Source organism: Vidua chalybeata, chromosome 2 (assembly GCF_026979565.1).
Source record: "Vidua chalybeata isolate OUT-0048 chromosome 2, bVidCha1 merged haplotype, whole genome shotgun sequence".
In the NCBI taxonomy this organism is placed as follows: Eukaryota; Metazoa; Chordata; class Aves; order Passeriformes; family Viduidae; genus Vidua; species Vidua chalybeata.
In genome coordinates, this window is record NC_071531.1 from 41,490,932 (window position 1) to 41,516,453 (window position 25,522).

General features: G+C 36.6%; 1 protein-coding gene across 1 annotated transcript in view; it reads right to left on the bottom strand.

Moving 5' to 3' along the window:
- Nucleotides 1-25,522, bottom strand: part of GPC6 (glypican 6) — a 719,055-nt gene that overhangs the window by 300,666 nt on the left and 392,867 nt on the right. Inside the window, exon 3 of the mRNA XM_053935976.1 lies at nt 22,621-23,012. Within this exon, the coding sequence (XP_053791951.1) occupies nt 22,621-23,012 (392 nt within the window). The remainder of the gene's footprint in view (nt 1-22,620; nt 23,013-25,522) is intronic.

Here is a 25,522-nt window from a genome sequence, read left to right on the forward strand (position 1 = left end):
GCAATTAAAAATGTGTGTAGTGCATAGAGCCTGAATTTGTGTAGTTTCAGCTTCCAGCTAGAGAATCTTTATGTGTCTTAGTCAATTAAGAGAAATCATCAAAATCCTGTTCCACACTTTTGTGTGTAAAATCCATGATTAAACCACCTTTTATGCTTTTTTTTTTTCTTGAAAGAAATAAGACTTCACTCTTTCACTGTCCTCCTATCAGACATATTTTAGTTACTTCTAAATATTATTATGACATTCTTCATCACTCTCTCAGTATCTTTATTGGGTTGTGGACACATGGAAACTGGGAACACTTTCTCAAATCAGTCTAGGATGTGCTCAAATCTTTTTCAGACTGGACTAAATACAACCCAGTTACATCAACTCATATCTAATCATTTTTATCCTTTCATTTTATGATAAATTAATGTTTATTTGTCAGTACTCAATCTGTTTTCATCTAGAGCAACCTTTCTGAGTCAGGAAGTCGTTAGCCACTATTCTTCAGAAATAGGATTCCAATTTCTGCGCTTTCCACATAGGAAGGGGGTGCCTTATGCTCCTTCTCAATTTTTCTCTGTATTTTACAAACAATCATTTGAAAGGCTGGGTTTTTTTTTTTCGCTACAGCCATGCTGCCATAAGGTTTCTCTCTATAGAGAACCAACTCTGTTCTTCTAAGGGCAGCAGACAGATTTTTATAGATAGAACAATTCATAATTAATCAATAAGAATTCTATGCTTTTAGCTTGGTTTGATGCAGGAGAAACAAAACAAAGAAGAAGTCAGAGTGGACATATCAGTCAAAACTAGCTTTATTCTAAAATCCTCCCCCTCTAATCACCAGGCTGCTGGCTCTCAAAACACCCCAGCATGGTGCTCCTGTTACCTAACTGTTCTGGGAGAAGAATGCTCTGAGACTGTTAGATGTAAATACACAAATAATTTCAAAACAAGGAGAAAGAAAACTTCCCAAAGTATCAGATCATCTTGCAAGCCCTAGTAAAATAAATATCGAACAGAAGTATAGGCATGGCTGTACTCTAGATAGTTTGGAATTTCCTTAAGTAAGGTTTACATAGTCTTGGAAAAAAAAAAAAATCACCTCTGTCTCCAGACGGTAATTTAGTGCAATTAAAAGATCCAGATGCCCAGAGAACGAGGACTTCAGTGTCCTAATTTTGAGACACTGAGTAGTTTCAGTATGCAGGGAAATCCACTTCAGTGGTGTCTCAAACCAAACCACCCAAATCTTTACCTGTTTTAATACTCTTAGGAATAATGGCATCTGTGTAATATCCAAAAGTGAATCTTAATTTTGTGATTGCAATGTGTCCAGGTTCCAACCAGAACAGAGTTAGTTTTCTGCAGCAGCCAGGAGGTTGTTCTACTGCACCTAATGGTATTGACAGGGGTGGGGTGAAGGGAACCTCTTCCCAGGAGAAGGGGTCTCTTCCAGTCAGGGTAGTTTGGCTGGGTCAGGCTCTGAGGAGCATCTGCACATGAATCAAACCAGTCTTTTGTACATTTCTGTTATTAGTATTGCTGCTGTTACTGTTCTATATGTTATGAGGTTTTCTTACCTCATTGCTATTTCCAGTCAATTGTTCTTATCTCAACTCATAATCTTTATCTTTTGTGCCTCCAATTCTCTTCTACAGCCACCTGCATTGGGAAGTGGGGACAAGGAGAGGGAGAAAGTAGCACCATGGTTTTAGTGGGAGCAATAAATTGGAGAAAACCATTCCTAAACCATGCCACAATGGAAGAGCAAAACCTTGTATTAGAGAGATGTAGGCTTCTCTTAAACTCTAGAAAAATCTCATTTTTAACAAAACATCAGGTTACATAATTCAATCATACATATTTTCAATCATTTTATTGTAAGTATTATAGTAGTCCCAATTATTGAGCACACTATCCTCAGAAAGAAATGTTATAGTTTAAAATAGGAGGAATTTAGACATGGTAATATTTTTCTTTTTATCTATATAATAAAAAAATGAATATATTTAATCTCTAATCCTTACTAATCTGCCATAACATTGAGCATGACAGCACTCTCTGAACACTAATTATTTCACATAACTTCTGATAAAAATCCCATCTTGCACTGGCATGCTAAAAGCCATGAATCACTGGTTGTAGAAAAAATACTTATTCTTTCTATGTGTGTTTTGCTAAATAGTAGTGAAATACTTCAAAAACACTGTAAAAGTAATAAATCTCATTCACTTTTAAAAGGAAAAATATATTTTTGCAAATTCAATATTCATATTACATTTTATTTGTGGAGACACTGGCTCTGATTTAGAAATGTATTTAAGTGATGTTCTTAGTTTTGAATTAGTATCTCAGATTTAAAGATGAGTATGTTTTTAGGTCTTTTGCCAGGTCAGAGCTAATGCACAAAGTACTGAGACATGTCATAAACAGTAACAGAACAGCAAGTAAAAAATACCACAGAATGCTCACTGGATAGAGCAATAAAATATTGTTTCTTATGTTATATTCAGAGAACAAGTTTATTAAGAGATTATTCAGCTTCTTTTAAGCTATAACATTGTCTCAGACATTCACCTAAGATTCATAATACTGTTTTGCATTGATTGTCATGCCTCTCAGTGTGTAATATATTGGTTCCTTATATGAATAACATCATCAGGATTTCTTGTATACAAGTGCAATTTTCCAGGGAAATAAATAAAAAAAAAAAACAAACAAATAACCCTACAAAAAGAAATTTACATATTTACATAGTCACTGAATACAAATAGGATTAGTGTACAGTTAACAGGAACTGCATTCAAGAGGAGTCAACAGCATTTGCAAGATGTTTAAAAGCCAGCATATGAAGTAATGATGAGATGCAGCTGCATCTGGATAATTTTATAGTTTCTTTGTTCTTAACAGGATTCTCTCATACTACTATTTTATGTGCAATTAATCAGCCTTAGAGGTCTTGTAAACTCATCATAACACCATTTTCATCTATGCAGTGGATCAAGAAATGTACAGAGAATCTCATGTCTCTCTTTAAAAGATAAAGTAATTGACATCTATAATCCTTTCTGTGTGAGGATAGTGTGGAAAATGCCATAAAGCCATATTGTAATTTGCTTTAAAATGTTGCCAGAATTATTCATAGGCATGATGTCTCTCCTGGAGGAGCGGCTCAGTGGTCCAGACAGACAGGGATTTATCATGATGGGAGCAGAGAATGTTTAACCTTCCCATTAGAAAGTAGAATAGGTATCTTCACACAATATCACTCCCATATCTCCTTGGATGCACAGCCCCACTCCCTACAATTAGCACCGTCTCTGCTCCCTACAATAAAGGCCTAGAAAACTTGGCAAACAGTGAATGCTAATTCTCACAGTGAGTTCACCTTGTGAGCTTAGTAGTGTGGGCTGACTTTATAAAACAAAGGGGCATAAACTTGAACACCTCCACCTCCTGGGATTTCAGTTATTTTCAAAAAATTACTGTCCTATGGTTTTTAAGCCTGATTTCTCATAACCTTACAATGCACTGTGAGCAAAGTGCTGACAGCATATTCTTTCCCCTTTGTAAATTTGTTGCTTGCTGGAATACCCAAAGATTTGATACTGTTTGCTCTGTGTTTGTGAGAAAGCTGCAGCTGGAGAGACTGCACTCCAGAGATCCTCAGAGCGGCTGGATAAGAGCCGCATTTCGGATGTGTCCTTCCACATGGGGTTCTGGTGTACTTGCCCACCCTGCTGTGAGTATTCTCAGCCCAGCTGGCAGCCAGCTTATTGTGTATCACTACTGTGCTGGCAATTACAACACAAAGCCCAGCCGAAATTCAACATGATGATCCTGATAACATTTTGCTGTGAAAGGACATAGAGGTGCTGAAAACTGGCACATACCATTTCCCTCAACCTTCCCCCCACCCCCCAGGATCCAAGGTTACTCACCCCTGTTAAAAAAAAGAAATTTAGTTCGTGGATAAATGTGTAGAGACATCGTTCACTCCACATGGTGATGGGCCTGTTAATGTGAGTAAATTTGTGCCACTTTGAAGGCAGGGTTGACTCCCTTTTTATTTATCCATGTACCTCTGCTATAAGTATCTGGGAAAAAATGAGACAATGAAAAAAAACCCACAATTAAAATGTTCCAGCAATATTGAACAATTGGGGTGGGGAGGGCACCGTATTAGCCTTTTTCATAATAAAACTATGTGAAGCCAGTAATTTAAAACCAACCTCAACTTCCGTATTTTCTAACAAATAAGATGGGAAAAGAGACTTTGTCAGCTGCCCAGAGATAAATGGATGTAGTATTTAGAAAAGGTCAAATAAAATTGCCCTAAAATCTGTGTGATAAATCTGAATTCATTTCTAGTCTGAGAATACAGTATGAAAAAATGTCATCATGGTATTAGCATTCCAGCCAGCTAGAAGCATTCAGTGTCTGGCAAGAAAAATCAAAGACCAGTCTTTTTCACTCTTCTTAGCCCTACAAACTGCACAGAAATATAAGAGAATGAATTCAATTTTATTCTTGCTTTTAGATCTCCATAACTGTTCAGTGTAGCATTCTAATCTTTTTTGCAAATGTCCCATTCAGCTGGAGACAAGACAGAACTATATAGGGACCCTGGCTCAGTAAATCTTCATATGAGCCAAACAGCTTATTTTAACATTCAGGTTTGCTAAGTCAAAGCTCCTTCTATTTTATTTTAGGAAATTTGTTAAAATATGATAAATAATCTATGAAGAAAAATTAATTCAAAATTTGTCTCCTGACACATTTTTCAGATCAAAATCACATTTTAAAATGATAGCTAAGTTTTCCTAATATATGCTTTTCATTGCATTATTTCATTGCACTATCTGATTTCCTGATTAAGAAAGGTATGGTCTGCACTCATGACTATGGGCAAGAGTCAGATCATTCATTTCTGTCCTACCTTTTGTTCTGAAAAGGCCGTGGTATGAGACATTAGTTTATTAACTTTGAGAACAGTCTAGTTCACTACTGACCACAGACTGCTTCTCAGAACATGGGTAAGATACAATATCAAAGCCAAAAATGTTCAGTATATTTTCTGATTTTTCAATTCAAAATATTCCTGAAAAGTGCCTATCTCCATGTATTCATGAACGAGCACAGATATCTGTGCTGTAAATACTGTATGGAGAATTACTCTTCAATTTAGACTTATTTATGGGAAAGACAGCAGGCAGGGTGCAATAGAGACTTCTGCATTTAGCAATAAAGAGAATAAAGACTTCATGCTTCTAGCCAACCCAAATGACTTGGAATCAGTCCTTGAACGTTAACAGCTGATATTCATTTGTGATCATTTTGCTGCCGAGGTGCCTGATTGTCTATGGATGGCAAGGTGCCCCTTGCAAGGTAATATGCCAGTTTTCCAGGACACAGCTGCCAGTCAACTGTGGGTTGAGGTGGTGAGGGTATATTGCACTGCCAAGGCCATTCCATCTGCATGAAGAACATTGTTTCCTCAGAGAGTGGCATGCCAGTGTCAAGTGCCCAAGCCAAAACGAGACATAGGAACAATAGAAGAGAGGATGATGTGGTGGTTTCAGGCACTTCACTCTGCCAAAGGGTGAAATACTGTAGGTATCCTGAGCAGCCCATGAAGAACACTGCTGTCCAGCATATCCAGCAAAAGGCACAACCTTGAAGTGCTCACTTACGTATATTTATAGGAGAAAACAGTCTCAAGCACTGATATGCTGTAGGAAAAGAACACAGGATTCACAGATCACGTTTGCTTGAGAAAAATGTCTAAGCACATGCTGCGACTGATTATGGGATACTAGGTATCAAAAAAAGGCTTCAGTAGATACAATATTTGCACCTTAGTCATGTATCCAGTTCCTGTTGGTCATGACTTTTTCTGCTAACCAAAAGTTATGTATCCTTTTATGTACTTACATAACTTTTTACATAACTCTTTAAAGTTGGGTTTTAAAAACCTTCCCAGCAATATAAATTCTTAAGTTGTACAGACACAAACTATATTCCCAGGACACTTAACACTCATGTTAATGTTATGCTTTTAATGTAAGTGCTGCAAAGACCTCTGTGCTAATTGCAGTGTTCACGACAAACACAACAAACTCCAGTAGTAAAAAGATGAATAAAATCTAAGCACATCCAATGTGATCAACAAGTGAGGTACTGCAGTAGTACTGTATAAACTCATGTCCTGATCTTGATCTATTCACATGACTTACCTGCAGCATTGCTACGCGCGATTTATATCCATACTGCTAATTAATTAATTACTTAATTGTGTGAGTAATCTAGTATGTGGAGGAGTAACAGGGAGAATTACAGACTATGATGAAAACAGAAAATATTTTACTAGACAACTTTCATGGCTACAACCACATACAAACTCTATGCCATAACCCTAATCCCTAAGGATATGTGATGAAATACCATTGCAAGTTTTACAGGTTATAGGATTCAGGAGGTTTTTCTACTGCTGATAATTTTCTATTTGTGTTGATATCCTCATTATTCAGCAGCATTTGCAACAGAATGTAGGAAATTATGTTTACAATTTACTTATTTACAGACTGTGTATTTTAATTAGATAATTTTATGCCTGACTAGTTAGCCACGTATTTAGATCTCTTATGTAAAAGCAAAATTCTTCAGCTGCTGACCAACTAACAGCAGGTTCCTCACATAAATACCATGATTAACTCATTTACAATTTACAAAACTGAGCATTTTCAGAAATACTAATTTATATAAAGGAAAATTGGTCTACTTTTACTCAAACATATTCAACAATCTATTTTTTATTATTCAGTCAGCTCTATTAGTACACCAAAACACGAAATTGCATTAAAACTGTACATTTGCCGCCTTTAAAGCAGCTGATTTCTACAAAAATCTGAGGGCCTCCAGGTTTGAAGAAATGTGATTCTGAATAAATTTCAACAGAAATATATAAGCCAATAAGGTCAGCTTTCAACTATGCCTTTGTTTCTTAGCTTAGTAATGTCACAGAGTTTTTTTATTATTTTGCTGAAAAATATGCACTAAAACTAGAATAAAGTGTATTAAACCTATATAAGAGAAACAGGAATGCATTTTTAAAAAAATTATAGAAACAAAGAGGTAAGAAATTTTTCAATTTGTATAATTAATCTCTAGCTCAGAAAGTAGGTTTTGGTGGAATGTAGTTTTAGTCCCTTGAATAAATGATTCAAACTATATTACTGGACATGTACAATATTACAGATCAATGAAAAAATTTCTGAGTACTTTTTAGTCCACTACCTGATGAAGTAGGATGACTGATAAGGTGTGGAGATGAGACTACACGATCAAATGGATTCTTCCCCTCTCACAGTATGGCCAAATTAAGTGTAGGCTGTTACCTCCACTACAGCTGCCTTTTGAACACCATGAAATGGTGGCTGATATTCCACAGTCTACCATCTCCACAACTTCCTGAGGCAAAAGATAGCAGTAAATCTGTTTACACCTTTCTGACTAAGCCAGAATATAATTTATGGAACAATCTGAAGTAAGTTCTCTCACTAGCTGAACCACATGCTTTGAGATGAGACCCATTAAAATTTCCAAGCACATCCCAAAAATGGCTGTTCACATTTACTGAGGCAGTAACTCCTTTGCCAGGTTCATTTCATGTTCTGTAAAAACGGAAAACCTAGCAATCCATTAACTCTTATATAAACAAACAAAAAACCGAACAAACTAACAAAAAAAAAAAAAAAAACAAAACAAAAAAAAAACCACAACACAAAACCAAAGTAAACAAACAAGCAAAAGAAACACCAAAAAGAAATTATGGTCCTAGGGTGAAAAACAAACACTCGCCTCAAAGAGAATAATGTTCAAAGGCAAATCTACCTGGCTAGGAGCATAAGTATTTGGAAAAGACAAAATACCAAGGCAGAAAAGTACTGTTATTCAAGTAACTCAAGTATTAATATTGTACATGTCCAATAATTTATCTGCACAATTTATCAGCACGCATTTCTTTTTTAAATTTGTATATCTGTTTTAAAGAATCTTACATTTAGAAAAAAAAAAATGCTATCACAAATAGTTCAAATTACACCTGTTTTCAGATCCTACCAGCAGCAAACTACCATTTGAATATTTACAAGGGCAGTTCTTGGCTGCTTTTTCACTGATACTTGCCAAAGTCTATTTCTGACCCACTTCATTCACAGTAAAGAGATGGGGAAGTGAGATTTTCACTTTTTCCTGCTGTTATTGTTCTCTGACCACCATTTCAATTGAGGGGACTGCTCAAAAATCCTCCCTTACCTCATGCCAAAAAATCAGGACGTATTTTTGACAGCAATCAGAACAAAATTAGTCCTAGAATATAGATTCCCATCTTTGGAAAAGACTATGTCAATAATAATAACGCTGAAAAGGATTCTATAATCAGGCATTGCTTGTCTCCAAAGGTACTAAGCAACAGCTGTAAGTTTTTTGCCTACTACATAGTTATGTTTTAATGTTTCCAGTTTAGAAATTATTTTCTATAATGATTATTAAGAAAATCAAATTGCAATTCTGTCACAAGTATGCATAGCAGATGAACTCTATAAACCATATACTTCCTCTCCTCTTTTGTCATGTCCCCTATTCTTTAAGTTACAAGGTCTCATATTCCAGTAATGAATAATCTACATACACCTGGAGCAACAGATTAAAGAGGACATTTTCCATTTCATTTCAACAGCAGTCCCACTTTCTAATTATGAAGCACCACATTTTACATATAAAGAAATTAAGGTTGATTCTGCCTTATTTAATCTTTATCCATCATGTGCAAAGTTAACTTCTGATCACTGAGATATTGAATACTTGGATGAATAGGGTTTATAAAAAAAAGAAAGTATAATTTTGAGTTTAATATTTTTTTTTTGTAAGAATAACAACTACAGATCTACATGTCAGGCAGAAACTAAACTTCTGGGCTTTTAAGAAGTGTGTGAACACTATTCTTAACTTCTCTAATGAAATCCTAAGCATAATAAATAAATATAAACTTACAGACTAATTAAAAAACATGAACTAGAAGCCAGTTTAAAAAAAAAAATCACAAGTAAAATACACAGATGTATTTTCTACAGTTGTGCAAAAATGAAAGGAAAGAATTTAGGACTTCTGTGACAGAAGGAACACACCTTAAGCAATTCCCATCCTTGCATTTAGAGGAAGTTTTGTTAAGTTTGTGGGATGTTCACATTATTGGGCAGTTTTACCTTGGACTAATTAAAGGCCGGTCCATGCATTAAATGACCTCTAGTGGATCTCTGTTCCCTCTCCATTGCTGGTGAAAGCATATCCATTCTAGAACATGATTGAACATGTACGAGATGTGATTTTCCCCTGGAGATGCCTGATTTTCTGCAGAGATCATAGAAACAGTACCAGGTCACTCTATTTTAACATAGTTACCTCAGGTAAGTGCCGACCCTAGGTGATATGACTTTCTGGCTATTAAATATTATGCTTGATTTTAGCTTCCAAGACCATCTTTCCTCTACTTTTCTCCCATCAAGCTTTATGTTTCTTAGCAACTTCTCAACTCATATAATACTGTCTGAATTATAAGCCCTTAGCTTTTCTTGCTAATAAACACATTCATAAGCATTTTCATCTGCCAAAACTTCCATGCTTCTCAATCCCTGTCCATTTGCCACTTTCACTTTAAAAGTATCTTAAAGCATTTAGGAAGCATTTTACTTCTGAGGCTTTTTGGATCATGTTGCAGATACATTTATGTGAAAAGATAATAGTGAAAAATTGTTCCATTAGAGTGCATTTGTTTATTCAAACTGTTTTTATAGGATGTCAACTTGACAGCAAAGTATAATTGAGTCCTTAGTCACTGATAAAAATGAGCAAGAAAGTGTGGCTCTGAACAATGCTCCAGCTTTGATCCAAAAAGACAAAAATAAAGCTACAAAAACCAAAACATACATGGTTTAGAAAACCTAAAGTAATTTTCCGTACTTGTTGACTGCATTTTTTCCTCTGTATTAAGATTGCCTTCAAAAATACTGGACCGAGTAGTGCTTTCTGTCATATATGTATAAATATATCAACATTTATGATATATACATAAACACTTATCAGGTGATAATAACACAGCCATTACAAGCTCAAATAGTAACATTTTTATGCCATTACCTGCAGCTAGTTTGGGTGCTTATAGTCTTATATACACTTTAGTCCCCTCTTTCTATTAGTATTTTGAAATATATTTGATCATAAGTACAGGTGACTGAACCTCAACAGCTACAAATCTGTGCAAAGGAAGCTCATCCAGTTCACCTCTCGTGCAACACAGAAAGTTCTCCCACTCCTTTAGCTGCCAACATGACACCTGTGAATCTAATCTTTCCTTGACAGGTACTTACTCCTCCTACTAAGGACCAATACACAGTCATCAGGAAAATAATTTTGATAGTCAAAAAAGAAAATAATCCAATACATTTAGTTAACATGTTTATTTCTCCCGCTAAGTGACAATCTATTCCATGCCATATCTTAGTCAGCAGCAAGAATAACTTAGTGCTTTAGACACCACACTGCATAAGTTCTACCTCACACTATCAGTACTATTAATACAATATATGGATCAAGGCTTATTAATTTTGTGTATGTGTGTGTGTGTGTGTATGTATAGTATGATAGACTCATAGAACTTGTTTAGGTTGGAAAAGATCTTCAAGATCATTGACTCCATTAAATTAATACTGCCAAATCCACCAGTAAACCATGTGCCTGAGGGCCACATCTACATGTGGTGACTGAGCCACTTCCCTAGGCAGCTTGTCTCAATGCTTGACAACCCTCTCCATTAAGAAATTTTTCCTAATATCCAATCTAAACTTTCCCTTGTGCAACTTGATGTTTCCTCTCATCCCATTGTTTCATACTTGGAAGAAAAGGCTGACCCCTACCTGGCTACTCCCTCCTTTCAGGTGGTTGCAGAGAGTGATAAGGTCTCCCCTGAGCCTCCTTTTCTCCAGCTAAACAACCCCAGCTCCCTCAGCTGCTCCTCACAGGACTTGTGCTCCAGAGCTTTTACCAGCTTCATTGCCTTTCTCTGGACATGCTTCAGCTCCTCAGTGTCTGTTTGTAGTGAGGAACCCAAACAGACCCAATACCCAAGGTGTGCCCTCAGCACTGCCAAGTACAGGGGGACAATCATTGCCCTGGTCCTGCTGGCCACACTATTGCTGGTAAAAGCCAGGATGCCACTGGCCTTCTTGGCCACCTGGGCACACTGTCAGCCCATATTCAGATCACTGGCAATCTCAGGAATTGCCCTTAGAAACTGTGAACACTGTGTTCCCCTATTTGGGGCATGCTCCTGGTAGCAGGTAAGGCTATAAGCTTCAGAAATGTATTAAACTTCTACAGTGTGTTAAACTAAAATATCATGTGTCTGAAATTCCACTCATGATGAATTTATGCAAATGATCTTACATACAGACAGTTTATAAACATTTTATCTATGTTTACATGTAGTGCTGTTTTTGTGCCTTTAAATGGTCAATTCCTGACTGCAAATCTCTTATTCTACCCAAATTTCCTCAGCAATGTTTCCATCAGTAAGTTCTTCAATCTCCCTGTAAAGACCTTTACCTTAAAACCTTTATTTTCAACCTGGTTTTATAGAAATCTGAAAAATCATACCCTAATCAAGTTCACATTGAAGTCAATGGCTAAGGTACCTTTTACTGATTCAGTCAAAAGGAGTGAAAGTGGGAGGAAGAGCAGAAGGCACACACTGAATCTTAAATAGAGAATAGATTTTACATATAAAATATGCATTGTAGGAATATATGTATATTCACAGTTCTTCAGTACTAGTCTAAGTGTAGAAGACATTTCTTTCAAAAGCAGTTTTAGGGAATCAGACTGAAAATATGATATGGCCATAGGATGCTTTCTTTGGGGTCAGGATAACAGTAAGACAGTTGAGCCATTTTGGTATTAACATTTCACTGTCTGGGTCCATACTCCTCGCCCTCCTTTCTTTTTTTGAATAAAATTTATTGTATAAATTATTATTTCATACTCCTAATATTTAAAAAATATATTTCTGTAACCATATAGAAGAAAAAGTATTTGCATTATGGTAGAGACTGGTAGCCAACTTCCTCTGTTAACTTTGGAAGGTATAAATAAATCTGCAAACATTCTTCAACCAAAATTTTAACTCTGATTTAAGTGAAGAACTGAATTGCATAAATTTCCATTTGGCATATTCTATCATAGTTTTAGATGTTGATGGTATATAAAAAATTATATAACACTAAAAATGTTGTATTAAGAGATTTCTTTAACCTTGCACTTATGGCCAGGAAACATTCAGAGGGCTCACAAAAGTACTACAGTTTTGAGGACCAGTGTGAAAGTTTCTGATGGCAGTTTTTCTTGTGTTTTGATTCTATACAATGTCCTTGAAAAGCAGATCTGCACTGTTACTTACAAACAGAGGTGAGATGATGAAAGATAAATGGTGGCTTATTTTTCCTATAAAACTACACCTTACTTATGCTGGGTAGGTTTCCAGGTGCTTTCGGAACATGTTTTGGTTCTGTCTTCCTATACCCTATGTGGTATCAGTTTATCTTGAAGTTTACTTTAGGATCTCGAGGACCAAAGACAGCAGCTGTGAGCTGTCTCTCTGCTGCATTTCAAGCTAACTGATAAAGTAGCCGCCACTTGTTCAAAGAAAATGTCAGTGCAAATTCAAAACTAACACTCAGTTTGGAGGAAAACTGATTTTTCCCCCCATTCATGCTATCCTTTGCACAGTAGCACACAAAATTAAATAGTTGTTTCAAGTAAACAATGGATTGAATGGCACTTTAATATTAATATGATCAGGTAAAGCCGGCAACAACAAAACATAGATTTAGCCTGAAGAAATCAGACAAATAAATACCTCTAATAATTCTTTCATTGACTAGGAAATAGGCAGGTATAAAAGGCATTGTGGCCAGATCCAACCAAATTCCCATAGAAGACCTTAGACCTAAAAGAAGATGGCAGTTGAGCTGAGCAGTTTTTCCATAAAAGTTTCCATGGCTCCTAGGCTTGGACTGGAGTGAGTTACTGCAGCTTGGATGCCACAGACTGAAGCAGGTCAATTATTGCATTCCTCAGAGAGAGACGACCAAGCACTTAGATCCATATGCATTCATTTGTTTTGGCACATGTCTGAAAAACAGGATTCAGAGCAGCTGACTTGGTGTTCCATCACATCTACAGAGAGTGGTGAAACTCCTGAATCAGTAAATTGCTGGAGGAAAGAAGAACACAGGTTGTCATTTCTCACTTTCTGGTTTAAACACTTAAGGTGATTTTGTGAAATTCAGATAATATCTTTGGCACCTCAGGCTTCTCTCTACCAATTAGGTATATAAAACCTCCATTTGAAATAGCACAATTAGATGGGTGTCATCTCTGTGGAGAGAGCTGCTGATGGTACTGCGTAACAACTCAGTATGCAGAGAGCTGACTCAGGAAATGCAAGTTAGAGTGCACTAGTCCTGCTCAGCTTTGTCAGCTGGCCAGCAATTGTCTCATACACACTCGCTTCTGGATCTACAGATAATGCCAACACATGAACATGAATGAAAGCACTGTGAGATGAAGAACACAACAGGCAAGTGTAGATGCAATTCTGTTGCTGATTGATACTGAAGATCATGTAAGTGGGGGTTAAGTAGAGAACCTGTATGTGCTTCCTGAAGAAATCCAGCAATTTATTCACTACTGTATTCATACAAAATTGCTAAACCTTCTAAAATCAAAGAAGTCAGACTTGCACAGTGTCAGGACAGTCCAGGATATCAAAACATCTCTGGCAGCTTTAAAAGAAAAAAAAAAAATATTCAGGAATGGGAAAGTTGTTTGCAGGCTAAAACTCTGCTAAGGTGTTGGGCAGCTGCAAAGTCTTTTACACCAGTGGCCAAAGGATGCCAAAGCATTATGAAGGACATGAAGGCATGCATTGCATTAAAATCCTCACTCTATATTCTTAATTTCTGCTCTTGGCCACTTAAAGGTGATAAGTGTTCATCTGAGGTCAGCTAAATCCTCTCATCTTATTCAAAGATCTTTTTTTTCCCCAGTTTAGTCTGGTACATTTAATTTTTTCTCAAGAACTCAATTCTTTTTAAGGGCTTAAAAATAAAAGGAGAAGGAGGAAAAAAGAAGGAGCAAGAGCAAAGATGTTCTTAAGCATGTAGACCAAATGAAAGTGACATTTCATCTTTTCCAGAAAAGATTATGGGAAAAACTTAGCAAGCTTGTATCATAAAATCTCCCATAAGAAGCAGACACTGGAGTATGTGGATAAGTTTAAAATTTCACAGATGACCAGAATTATTTTCCTGACAATTAAGTTCTTCATTTTGTATTCCTATGTTCACACCATCTTTTTTTTTTTTTTTGTCTGAGATATATTTTGAGATGCAAGACTTAAGCAGCCAATAAAGCCAGTTGTAACTCACCCCTGAATAACTGAGAATTGAACTTAGATCCTTTGTTGATTTCAGACTAAATTATCTGAAAGTCTCAAAGAAATTTGACTTCTTCACTATTTTCCTGATGACTTGGTTGACTGCAACATTTAAGCAGATATGAATTTAAATTCCTGTTAGTAATTCCTGATGCATTTTAGGTAAATCAGATAGTTTCTTGGCTAATGTTTTCCACAGAAACCTGAAGGCCAAATAACTTATTAGGATTTGTTTTCTGCTTCTGGCTCACATGAGAAATAAAATTAATTGCTTTTCTCAAATCATGATTGAAAACCAGTGCTTTTATAGGCTGTCTTTGACACAGAATTAAGACAACCTGTAAAAGGAGTCATTCTAAAAAGTCATAAAGTTGTAAGATGATCTAGATCCCCTTGCATTGCTTAACCTTCAGACTTTTTAATCTCCTTCTTATTTCCTCTGAATTTTCTTTCACTTCCCTGTGCTATAACTGCAAAATTGTAAAACCTGCTGTAAGATTAATTGCAGAATTTCTAAATACAGTGGTGTCAGCAAGCTCTTAGTTGAGCTTTGTTTCTTCACCATTATTTTTATTATGACTTGACCATGTATCATGATATACATTAGGATACATCCTTTTTTCCAGGAATGTCTCTGAAAAAGTTCTACTTTTTTTTCTTAATATATTTTCTTCAGGTGCCATATCAACATCTTTTGTAGGTGGTAAATAGATCTGATGTGAAAATTTTGAACAATTGTGTGCAAAATGTGCCTTTCAGCAATCCTGCAAAAATGTTGATTAAAACAATTAATTTTCTAATGGATCACGACAGTGTATAATAATGTTGTTAAACTAAAATAGCCTCATTACAGTTCTTAATTTATAGTTAGAAGTTTCATGCAAAGCTGAACTAAAGGGTATTTGCTATGCAGTAGGCATTGAGCAAAACCCAAAACACAAAGTGAGCAAAAGAGCTGCAATCCGAAGAGCTCTGTTTATGAATGACACAAAAAATTCAAAAAGACAGGACTGCTTTGGATTCTGAGATGTGATGTGGCACACAGTAGGAATAAACCCAAACAGCAGGCCTACCTAGAGGGATACTCAGCAAGACTGACTGTCTTACTGAGCAACATGACTCAGTTAAACTTGGGTTATTAAGTTCAATACCAAGGTAGCTGAATGATGTCTAAAGACCTATGAAATGGAGAGGCCAGGCTGGATTATATCTGACAATTCTCATAGGTAGGACATAGACTACAGCTTTTGTAGACCTCCTACTGCCTTTTTCCTTTTGTTGAAGCTGCTGTTTCATCTTAGGCCTTTTCTCCTGAACTGCTCTTCTGGAACATCTGATGATTCCAGGGCACACAAAGTGGAAAATAGATCAGTGCACCTGCAGTATGTCTGGGATATCTGCAAGGCATTTGTTTCATTTCTCCATGAAATGTGTGCAATTAACTAGATCAGTTTATGTGCTTTTTCTTTCCAAAAAAAGAAGGAAAGATATTCAGCACAGCTGAACCTCAGTTCAAAGGATACTTCCCAGAAAGAACTCAAGTGTGGATACAATTCACTCCTGCTTTTGTGCCACAGACACATTAGAGCTCTGAAACTCCCCTGGCTGGATAATCCTTGGGCTCCCTGCCTGAGGAACACCAAGGGAGAGGAAGAGGAAAAAAGAATGTGGCCCCATTCATGTCACAGTGTGTTCCAGTTCTTGTAAATATATGTTAATTCAATGAAAACTCAAAGAATTAATGACTGAAAAAAACTTTAAAACAACAGGCAGAAACACAATCATAAAAGCTCTGCTTGCTCAGCTGGGCTGTTCCTAAACCAACAGTTTGAACTGAGGATTAAAGCTGAAAACCATAGTCTTTTTAGATTTCCTTTCCTTGTGTGACTTTAACAAGCCAAATCTCTTCAGCCAATGAAGTTAAAATATATAGGACACATAGCTCTTTATCTGTCACACCCTGCAAATCACATTTTCCAGGCTTAAAGTACAATTTGTTTAGGCTTTTAATTACCTGACTTATCACCATGTCATATTCCCTCCCCCCTGCAATAATTACATTCTGAATCACTGTGTCATTCAATATTGGCCTTTATTTATGCCTCTCACAAAATGTTGAATGTTTATTTATAAACCATGAAAAGCAGAGTTTGTAAGAATATTGATTCAGTGTATTAGAAAAGCAGTGGCCTGGCATTCTGCAAGTAGAAGTAATCACAGGCAATTATTAGGGACTGCTTTTCACTACTAATCTTAGGTTTAACCTTATAATTGTATCACTGAATTTATTTCACTTTGCTCATATATCACTAGGTTCCTAATAAGAAGTCTGATATTAACATAATTTAATAATATTCAGGGGATGAATGGTTTTAATTGGTTTAAAAAGAAGGAGATATATAGCCTATGCCATACAATGAGAAAAGTATTGCAACAGCCTCTTTTTATTTTGTAATAAATGACAATTAATATTTAAATGCATTAATTAAATAAGTTCTTAGTGGCTGGGTCACAAATCTTTGATGTTCATGCCACTAACAAAATCACTAACTGCTCTTAATGATGCCCCTGAGCTAAGCTTCACTTTAGTCCTGGTATAAAGACTACTTTGGTTGCTGGTAGCATGAATTTTCAAGTGTGAAAGTCAAAGCAAAACTCAGAAAAATTCTTCTTTTCCTAAGCCAAATATACAATGGGAAGAAAGTGCACAAATTCAGACAAAAAAAAAACCCAAAACAAACAAACAAAAAAAAAAAAAAAAGGCCAAACTTAGAGAAAAGCAAAACTAGCAAATAATAATTAAACCCCTAGATCTCTGTAAATAAAAGTATTCTGCACTCACTTGCTGTTCCTAGTTAGGCAGGTTTAGTGCAAGAGCCAATGAAGATGATTTTTTTCATTAAATAAGGAAGAGTTCTGAACCAAACAAGGCATATATAAAACAGAACCAGTTCCCAAGGAAAGACTGAGTGATAATTGTTGTAATTCAGCTGTTAATATATTTGGGAAAAGTATTTCAGGAATCACATGCGCCTGGAAATCCTGGACCCTTCTGTTTAAGAATTTTAATTCCCCATGTGTTTTTCTGCTTACCCCCTCCACCACTCAGTGACAGTTCAAAGGGATTATTAAGATAACTGAGAATGCTTTGTTTAGAGACAGAGAGAATAACTTAGCATTTTTTTCTCACAAAGTGTCCAGAGCTCAGACACAGTAAAAGATGCACATGAAAAGTATGCATATGTCTTTTCTATCACAGTATTGGTAATCACAGCTAAGAGCAACTGCAGAAATAATTTCTGCAGCTCCTCCAGCTTAACAGTAGATACTAAATCACAGCTTGTCAGGAAGGCTTGGTGGGTTTTTTTTTTTTTCCTTTTTTTTTTTTTTTTTTTTTTTTGTTTGTTTGTTTTTGTTTAGTTCATTTATTTATTTTATCTAGGAAAAAAGTTGATAACAAGTAAATTTAATAACAATAACATGTTAATATGCTATATTTTTATAGAGGAACAGGGAAGGACAAAACTATTTTTTTTAACCAAAAGGTATCAAAACAGAAAAGCCAGGTTTTTAGAACTTAACGAAGTACTGAAAAAAACAGGTAGTAGAAAATTTAACTAATTATTTCTGAAACTGTAGTTCAAAATGTCCATAAACATCTACTACCTACAGCTTAAGAAAGTATACTAGTTGAGAAGCTCTGCTCCTATACTGACCTTTAAACTACTGCCACTGAGGTAAAATCAACTAAAAAGACTTTTGACATAACCAAAATGGCAGTTCTGATGTTGCATATTGAATATTATATATTGAACCTGCATCAGGGCAAGTTCAGATTGGACATCAGGAAAAGGTTCTTCACTGAGAGGATGACTGGTAACTGGAACAATCTCCCCAGGAAAGAGGTCATGGAACCAAGCCTGTCAGAGTTCAAGGAGCATCTGGATAAAGCTTTTAGTCATATGTTTTTTTTCTAGTTAGTCCTGCAAGCAGCAGGGAGTTGGATTCAATGATCTTTACAGGGACTTTTCAACTTGAGATATTTTTAGGAATTCTTCTATATTAATGAATAAATTGATTTAAATGAAGAGTTAATTTTCTCAATTTAAGAAATAATTACTTTTTGCTTATATGCCTATATAACTTTCTAGAATATATATATAATTTAGCAAGCTGGTCCATTCAAGCCAGTAGAAATATACTGCACTGAGTGGAGATTTAAGCAGCATAGCAACACAGCACTGAGAAATTTAATGCATTAGAATAAGAAATAAAAACATTTAAAAATCTCTGAAGATTAAAAATTGTAATTAGACTTAGAGATCATGAAAATACTGTTCAACTAAAACAGCGTAATAAAACTTCAGGCAGATGGAAGCAACTGTGTCTGCTTGCAATTGAAATATAATATTTTAAAAAAATTACAAAAATAAGATGTCCTAATCAACCTCCCTCCCCATTTATCTAAGTGTGATTTACTAAATTATAATCTCACTGACAAGCAAATTGCTAAACTGCAAAATCCTATTGTAAGAGGAAAATGTTTCTGATATGTGTTGTCTCCTTTGAGAGTGCTTGAGCACACACTTCATCGAAAAAAAAGGAAGTGTAGCTCCTTTGCAAGGAATACAATGCCTGCATTGTTTTCAGACATTACAACCTCTCTGAGGAAAAATCGTTAGAAAGGATACGTCCCTGACATTAGAGAGGGAACAAATCCTTTGTGTGTGACCCACCAACCCTCTACAGAAATGGTCCAGAAGACAATGAGACAGTAATGACCTGAAGGAGATGTTGTTACCAACTTTCTCATTAGTCACTCTTTCTCATGGTGTTTAAGGTGTAGGCTCAACATTTTTCTATGTCAGTGGCGGTTCAGTGAAATAATGGGTCCACAAATAGAAAGCAGAAAATCTTTTAAGCTTGTGATTTTGCAGGTAGAAGATCCCCCTCTGTTCCCAGCCAGAGCAGAGAATGGACAAAGGATTTTATAGAAGAACTGCACAGTTCTTCCTTTCATTTTCTGTCTTTATTCATTTCTCCTGATTTATCCAGTTGTGGCATCCTTATCACAGAATCTCTCAATATTAAAGTACAATGAGAAATAAATCTGTGCTGAATTTGGATGACTTTCAAAATAGCAACAAAAGATGTTTACCTCTCTCATTTTTGGTTGCAGCTATGTGCTAACTCTAAGAAATGGTTGTAGACTTTTAAAATTATGTTTAAAGAAAAGGATTTGTCATTTTCTACAGTAGATAAACCAGCATAAAAGTCCACAGTTATGATATGGCAACAAATGATTCATTCTCAGAGTAATCACAGCCTTTCAACAGGACAATTATTAATCTTGAATATTTGGTGCCACTTGGGGCTCTTCATATCTGCCTCACCAGGCTGCATGTAACACAAAGTACCTAAGGCCAGAAATTGTTTTGCATATGCTGTGGGTATGAATACAGCCTCCAAGATTTTAATATCAAAGTGTATCCTGCAATCAAAGTGTATTCTACATTTAAGCACAATGTTGATTTTATTAATTTTTTAATAGGATCACAGAATAATTATCCTAAAGAAATGTGACCAGCAGGTCACCTGTACTCTGCTCTCAGAGAAGACCCCACCTGGATTAATAAATCTAGCTCTGGAATTCTCAGCATCTCAGGAAAGACATGGACCTGTTGTACTGCGTCCAGAGGAGGGCCACAAAACTGGTCAGAGGGCTGGAGCACCTCTCCTATGAAGACATGAGGGATTTGGGGTTGTTCAGCTTGGAGGAGAGAAGCTCCAGGCAGATCTTATTAACCTTCTAGCACTTAAATGGCATTTATAAGAAAGATGGGGATGGGAATTTTATTAGGGCCTGCTGTGATAGGACAAGAGGAAATGCTTCAACTCACGCCCATCATATCACACCATGCCCCACTGTGAAGAGCTTTGCTGCATTTCTTTAATGACCTCCCTAGCGGCACCAGGAGCAACTGCTGTGCCCTTGAAGTAACCTCCTCTCCAGATTGAAGAAGACCCAGTTCCACAGGCTCAAGGACAAGTAATCCAGTCAATGTCTTTTTTGTGCAAGAAGAACCAAAAACTGAACAGAGCTCTAGATGTAGTCTAATGGAGTATCACTATATGTCTATAAAGACACTGTTGTGTCTTGCACCACCCACTGAACCCTTTTAACGATGATTTCAAGGGTTTCATTCATGTTAAAAGGAAAAAAAAAACCCAAACAAACAACAGAAGCACTATTGAGCTATTGTAATCACCTTCAACTGAAAAGACCCACTGTATCATTGCAGAGCTAGCAGTTCTTATTACAGGATCACAGGATCATTTAGTGATCTTGTTATAAACCTTTTTCTTGAGAGGGCTTATGTACCCAAAGCCCAGAGGCTGAGAGGAAAACATTTCCTGGATATGTGACAGAGAAGACACCTGCACATTCTGTACAGCCATGTACATACACAGGGAAAGTGACATCTCAGCAGACAATTCAGACCTTAATCTGTGAGGGATTCACAAATTATGCATCTATTACATGAATTACGCAGCTTACTCTCTACTGTCTGATCCAGCAAGACCTAACGACTGCTGACAACAATGACATCAGAACTCTGTACTTTCACTTAGAACCTGACCCACAGGGACACCATCGCACTTCAGAGGAAATCTGGGGCTGTAGATATGTGCATTCTGCACATTTAGAGGCTAAAAGGCTGCATCTGCCCCCAGCTAGACTAGGCAGGCCTGGGGTTTCACAGCAATACCCTGACACCATTCAGAAAGACTGCAAGAACTGACAGTGCCAGAAATCAAAGAAAGGCAACCCTGAAGCTCCAGAAGGCACTTGGAGGAAGAGACTTTGGTTCTAGCTGACTAGCAAGGATCACATATATCATCAACTGAATTTTAAGTGCAAAATGACCTTTTTCTCCCATGCAGTCTCCTAGACATAAAATCAGGCTCTCCCTTCCTGACTACATTTCCAGCTCCATGGCTTCTCAACTTGTAATTGCAAAATATCACATAACACAGGTTAAGAGAAGTTTAAAAGCCCCGTCTTGTTGAGTGCTTGAGTTGCAGTCTACTTTACAATGTATCGGCTCTACCTCACCTTCTGAATGCAGTTTAAATGAAGCAAATGAGATGGTCCTCTTGAGGCAGAGGAGTGGCTTAGGTTTGTAAACGTGGGAAGGTATTGGATGGGCCAAGCATCCAAATCACTCACACACTTATTGTTCAGAAGTGAGTATTTGAGCATTTCACAGTGGATCTCATGAAAGTATTTCAGAATTCAAGGTCCAAATACACTATGAGGACTGTGAAATAGTGAGATCACAGAACAACTATCTAGCTGGAACACCAATTCAGAAAAGTATACCTGATTTTGAAATATTGTATAAGAGAAAGTCATTCAGGCACATTTGTGGTGCCCAGATGGGTTATTTTTGCATGTTTTTTTTTTCTTTAATTATGTGAAGCCCTCAAGGATTATAATTGTCATAAATATTTGCATAGATAAATAATTAAAACTAAAATAAATGTGAGTCAAACCATCCTTTGGGAAAGCTCAAGCTTCGGAGGTGTCACTGTTTGTCTATTTTCTCATCAGAAACATGACTAGACATTTGTAACAAAATCCATCACCCAGTTGCATGATGAATGAATGCTGTGAGGGCTGTACTTTCCTCATGAACAGCAGAATAAATTTGCTCAAAACATTTAAATTCTGATCTAATCCCCATCTTTTATATATGTAGCCAGTTTTGAATTACAAATGACAATCATTACCATGCTATAACATTGATGTATATTGGTATTTCACTGTGTCCTAAGCACAGAGAAATGCTTTCCAGTCAGTATTGCCTTAATATCCTCAGAAGGAACTGAAAACAGCCATTGTCCCTATTTATGAACTTAAGATGGATACATTGGTAGGCATAAAAACCAACCAAACACACTTCCTTGTACTGAAAAGAAAAAAATAAAAAAAGCATAAAGACAGATTTCAATTGTCTGGCAAGCTGAGAACAAATTCAAGATAAAAAAAACCAATCCTGATTTTAGATTACCTTGGATACTCTGTTCGCAACCTCTCTGCCTACTGTCAGCCCCTGAACAAAGGTGCGTGCAGCAATGAACGCTCTAGTCACTTGAACCTTCAGCTTCCTGGGCACATCTCCAAAGGGCTTCAGCTGGTCTGTGTACTTGCTTACACACTCCAGGTAGTCCTCACTGAAATGGTACTGGGGGTTTATAAGCTGGAACATCCGCTCCAGCAGCCGAGCCCAGAAGTCGTTCAGCATTTCCTCTAGGTTCACGTTGCCTCCTGTGTAATAGCGCTTCAGCTCCGTGAAGAGGTCCTGGAACACCTCAGAGTTCTGCATGTACAGCATGCCGTACGTCCGGACAAACATGTCGTTCAAGGATCGCTCCGCGTTCTCCAGAAGTTCTCGGAAAAACTCTGCAGGGAAAACCAGCAGGTGTTAGTGGCCATAATAGTAAGGTACGAAGGGTCTTCTTATTGCATTCCTAACTCATCATAATTTGTCTTAATAGGTTGATACCACAGCACTTTACTAGCTAAATTCATCATTTGGATAGGAAATAGCTCTATTTAGAAGTTAAGAAAAATAGAGTACAAACTGAATTCACTATCATGGTCAAAAGATGTAGAACCTATAACACTGAGCAGAAAAACCCATTTAAAAGAACTTCAGTGAGAGTAGTTCCACTTCTTCATGTACTATTTGAACATAGCAATCCCTGTCCCTCCACAACCATTAAACTAAATCCTCTAAGCTAAAAGTAGTCACTAATATGATGATTTAACTGAAAATTTAATGATTTTAGAATTTAGATTCCACTTTGATCAAGCCTTTACAGTGTAGAAGCAAATCATGGAAATAAATCTGAACACTTATTTGCATATATTCTTGAAAAGAACTTGAAAGAAACCAGTGGAAATGAGAAGGATCCTTAAAATTGTCACATGTTTAGGTAATGGTAAAAAATGTTAGTGTATTTAATAATTTTTTACTTTGCTGAAGAGCAGTGCTAGAACCCTCCACCAGTCATGTCACAACCATCCTGCTAATTCCAGTCTGTGCTGGTTGTTTATTTTGGAGATGCAGGCATTAAGGTTTTCTTGAAAGGATTTCAGACAACTGCTTCGGTGCCTTTTATCTACTGAGGCCTAAACCATAAACAATTTCTAAATTTTGGCTTGTGGAAATTATTCTTACTGGAAACTGAACCCATGGGATAAAGTAGAAATATGTAATCATCTCTTCTGTTCAGATTTTTTAATTGCAATATGGTACTTAGGATTTCCCAAAAAATTCACTGAGCATATACAACAGTTCTTTAAACCCAGCTAACCAAAGCAGGCATAGTATCTCCTGGCTTTCAGAAGATCCCATCTTTTTACATGGCTTGCTGTAAATCTTCTCGGAAAAGTGTCCTGTAACTGCTGTGGTTTGTGAATTAAGCATTGCAGACAGCAAGGCAGAAATGGGAAAACCTTTGGCAAAATGTGTATTTGCTGCAATTAAATGATTTGCAGTGAAGCAGGATTCATCACACACCAAGTCTGGGATACCAGATTCTTAATTTGTGGTCACCGCCCATAGACACATCTGTGTGTGCTAACTGCAGGGATGTGCTGACTTCTCACACTCTTGGCTAATGCTATGATGTGAATAGTCCTTTAACACAGGGCACTGCTATGGCTACAGTGACTTATAAAAATGCAGAATCACTGCAATGCTAAAGACAGGACAAAAATTAAGACTAAGTAAGAAAAAATCTACACTAAATTTGAGGGTTTGCAACTGTGATCAGATGAAAGCAGAATCCATTGAATACTGTGGACCAGGCTACAAAAACTCAGTAAGAAAAGAAGCTCTTATTTTTGGCAGAAGTTGCGCAGAGCTGCAGACTTTGATCTCACAGATAACTGGAAAGGGGTTATTATGGAAATGTACACACAGAACACTGAGAACATACTTGCTACATCAAAGCATTTATTAAAGGGAAAATATTGTCTAATAAATATATCAATGTCTAAACTGTCATTAAAACTGCAGCTCTTCAGAAGGACTAAATTGCATTTGGAAAAGGATATGCTTTTGCCAAATAGTTTATGTAGGGAAAAGTAAAAAAAATGAAAAAAAAAGGGGAAGAAAAAAGAGACATCCACATTAAAAATTTTGTTGCCAAATAAAATAATTAGAAGTCTACAACATATAGGCTTCTGTTTAAGAGGAAAGTGAAACAAAGCTGTTTTTCACTGCTAGCCCTGATCTAGTGGTGTCTTTGACATCTAAATCACCATGATTACTATTTTGTACATTCAGCATTTCTTCTTCTAGAAATAATGCACACTGACTGCACTGCTGAATACATCTAATTCTTCAGTCACACAATCCAGAAAGCAAAAAACATGGCAGAGAATCTGGGGCTCAGATTAAAATTTGTTTTAAGGCTGGAGACAGGCTTTCCCACCAGTGCAATTGAATGACAACAGCCTATATATGCTGGGAGGCTGCTATAAACAACTCACATGCTAGCTGCTCACAATCCATAGCTATACTGGGAATCCCACTCTTTATTTAAAGAATCATGCCACTGCATAAGTCAGTCACAGCAAAGCTTAACTGCGTTTGCTGACAGCTCCTCTTGTCTGAGATTATTGGTTTATTCTTTCTTTGTGTGGGTTTATTATCTAGCAGTCTCATAGTTAGCTTGTTGGAAGCCAACCAAACTTTTCAGGGAGGGGTAGGTATTTATTCCCTGCTTGTACAGCATCCAGCACAATGTGATCCATGCTGGTCACAATCTTTATTTTTACTGTGGTACAAACATTTCCAGTAGAGATTTTGTGCTAGTCCCGAATGTGAAGCCATACATATTAATTCTGTAGGAAAGCTAATGTCCTCTAAACAACAGCACATTTATTTAATTTTTAGTCTT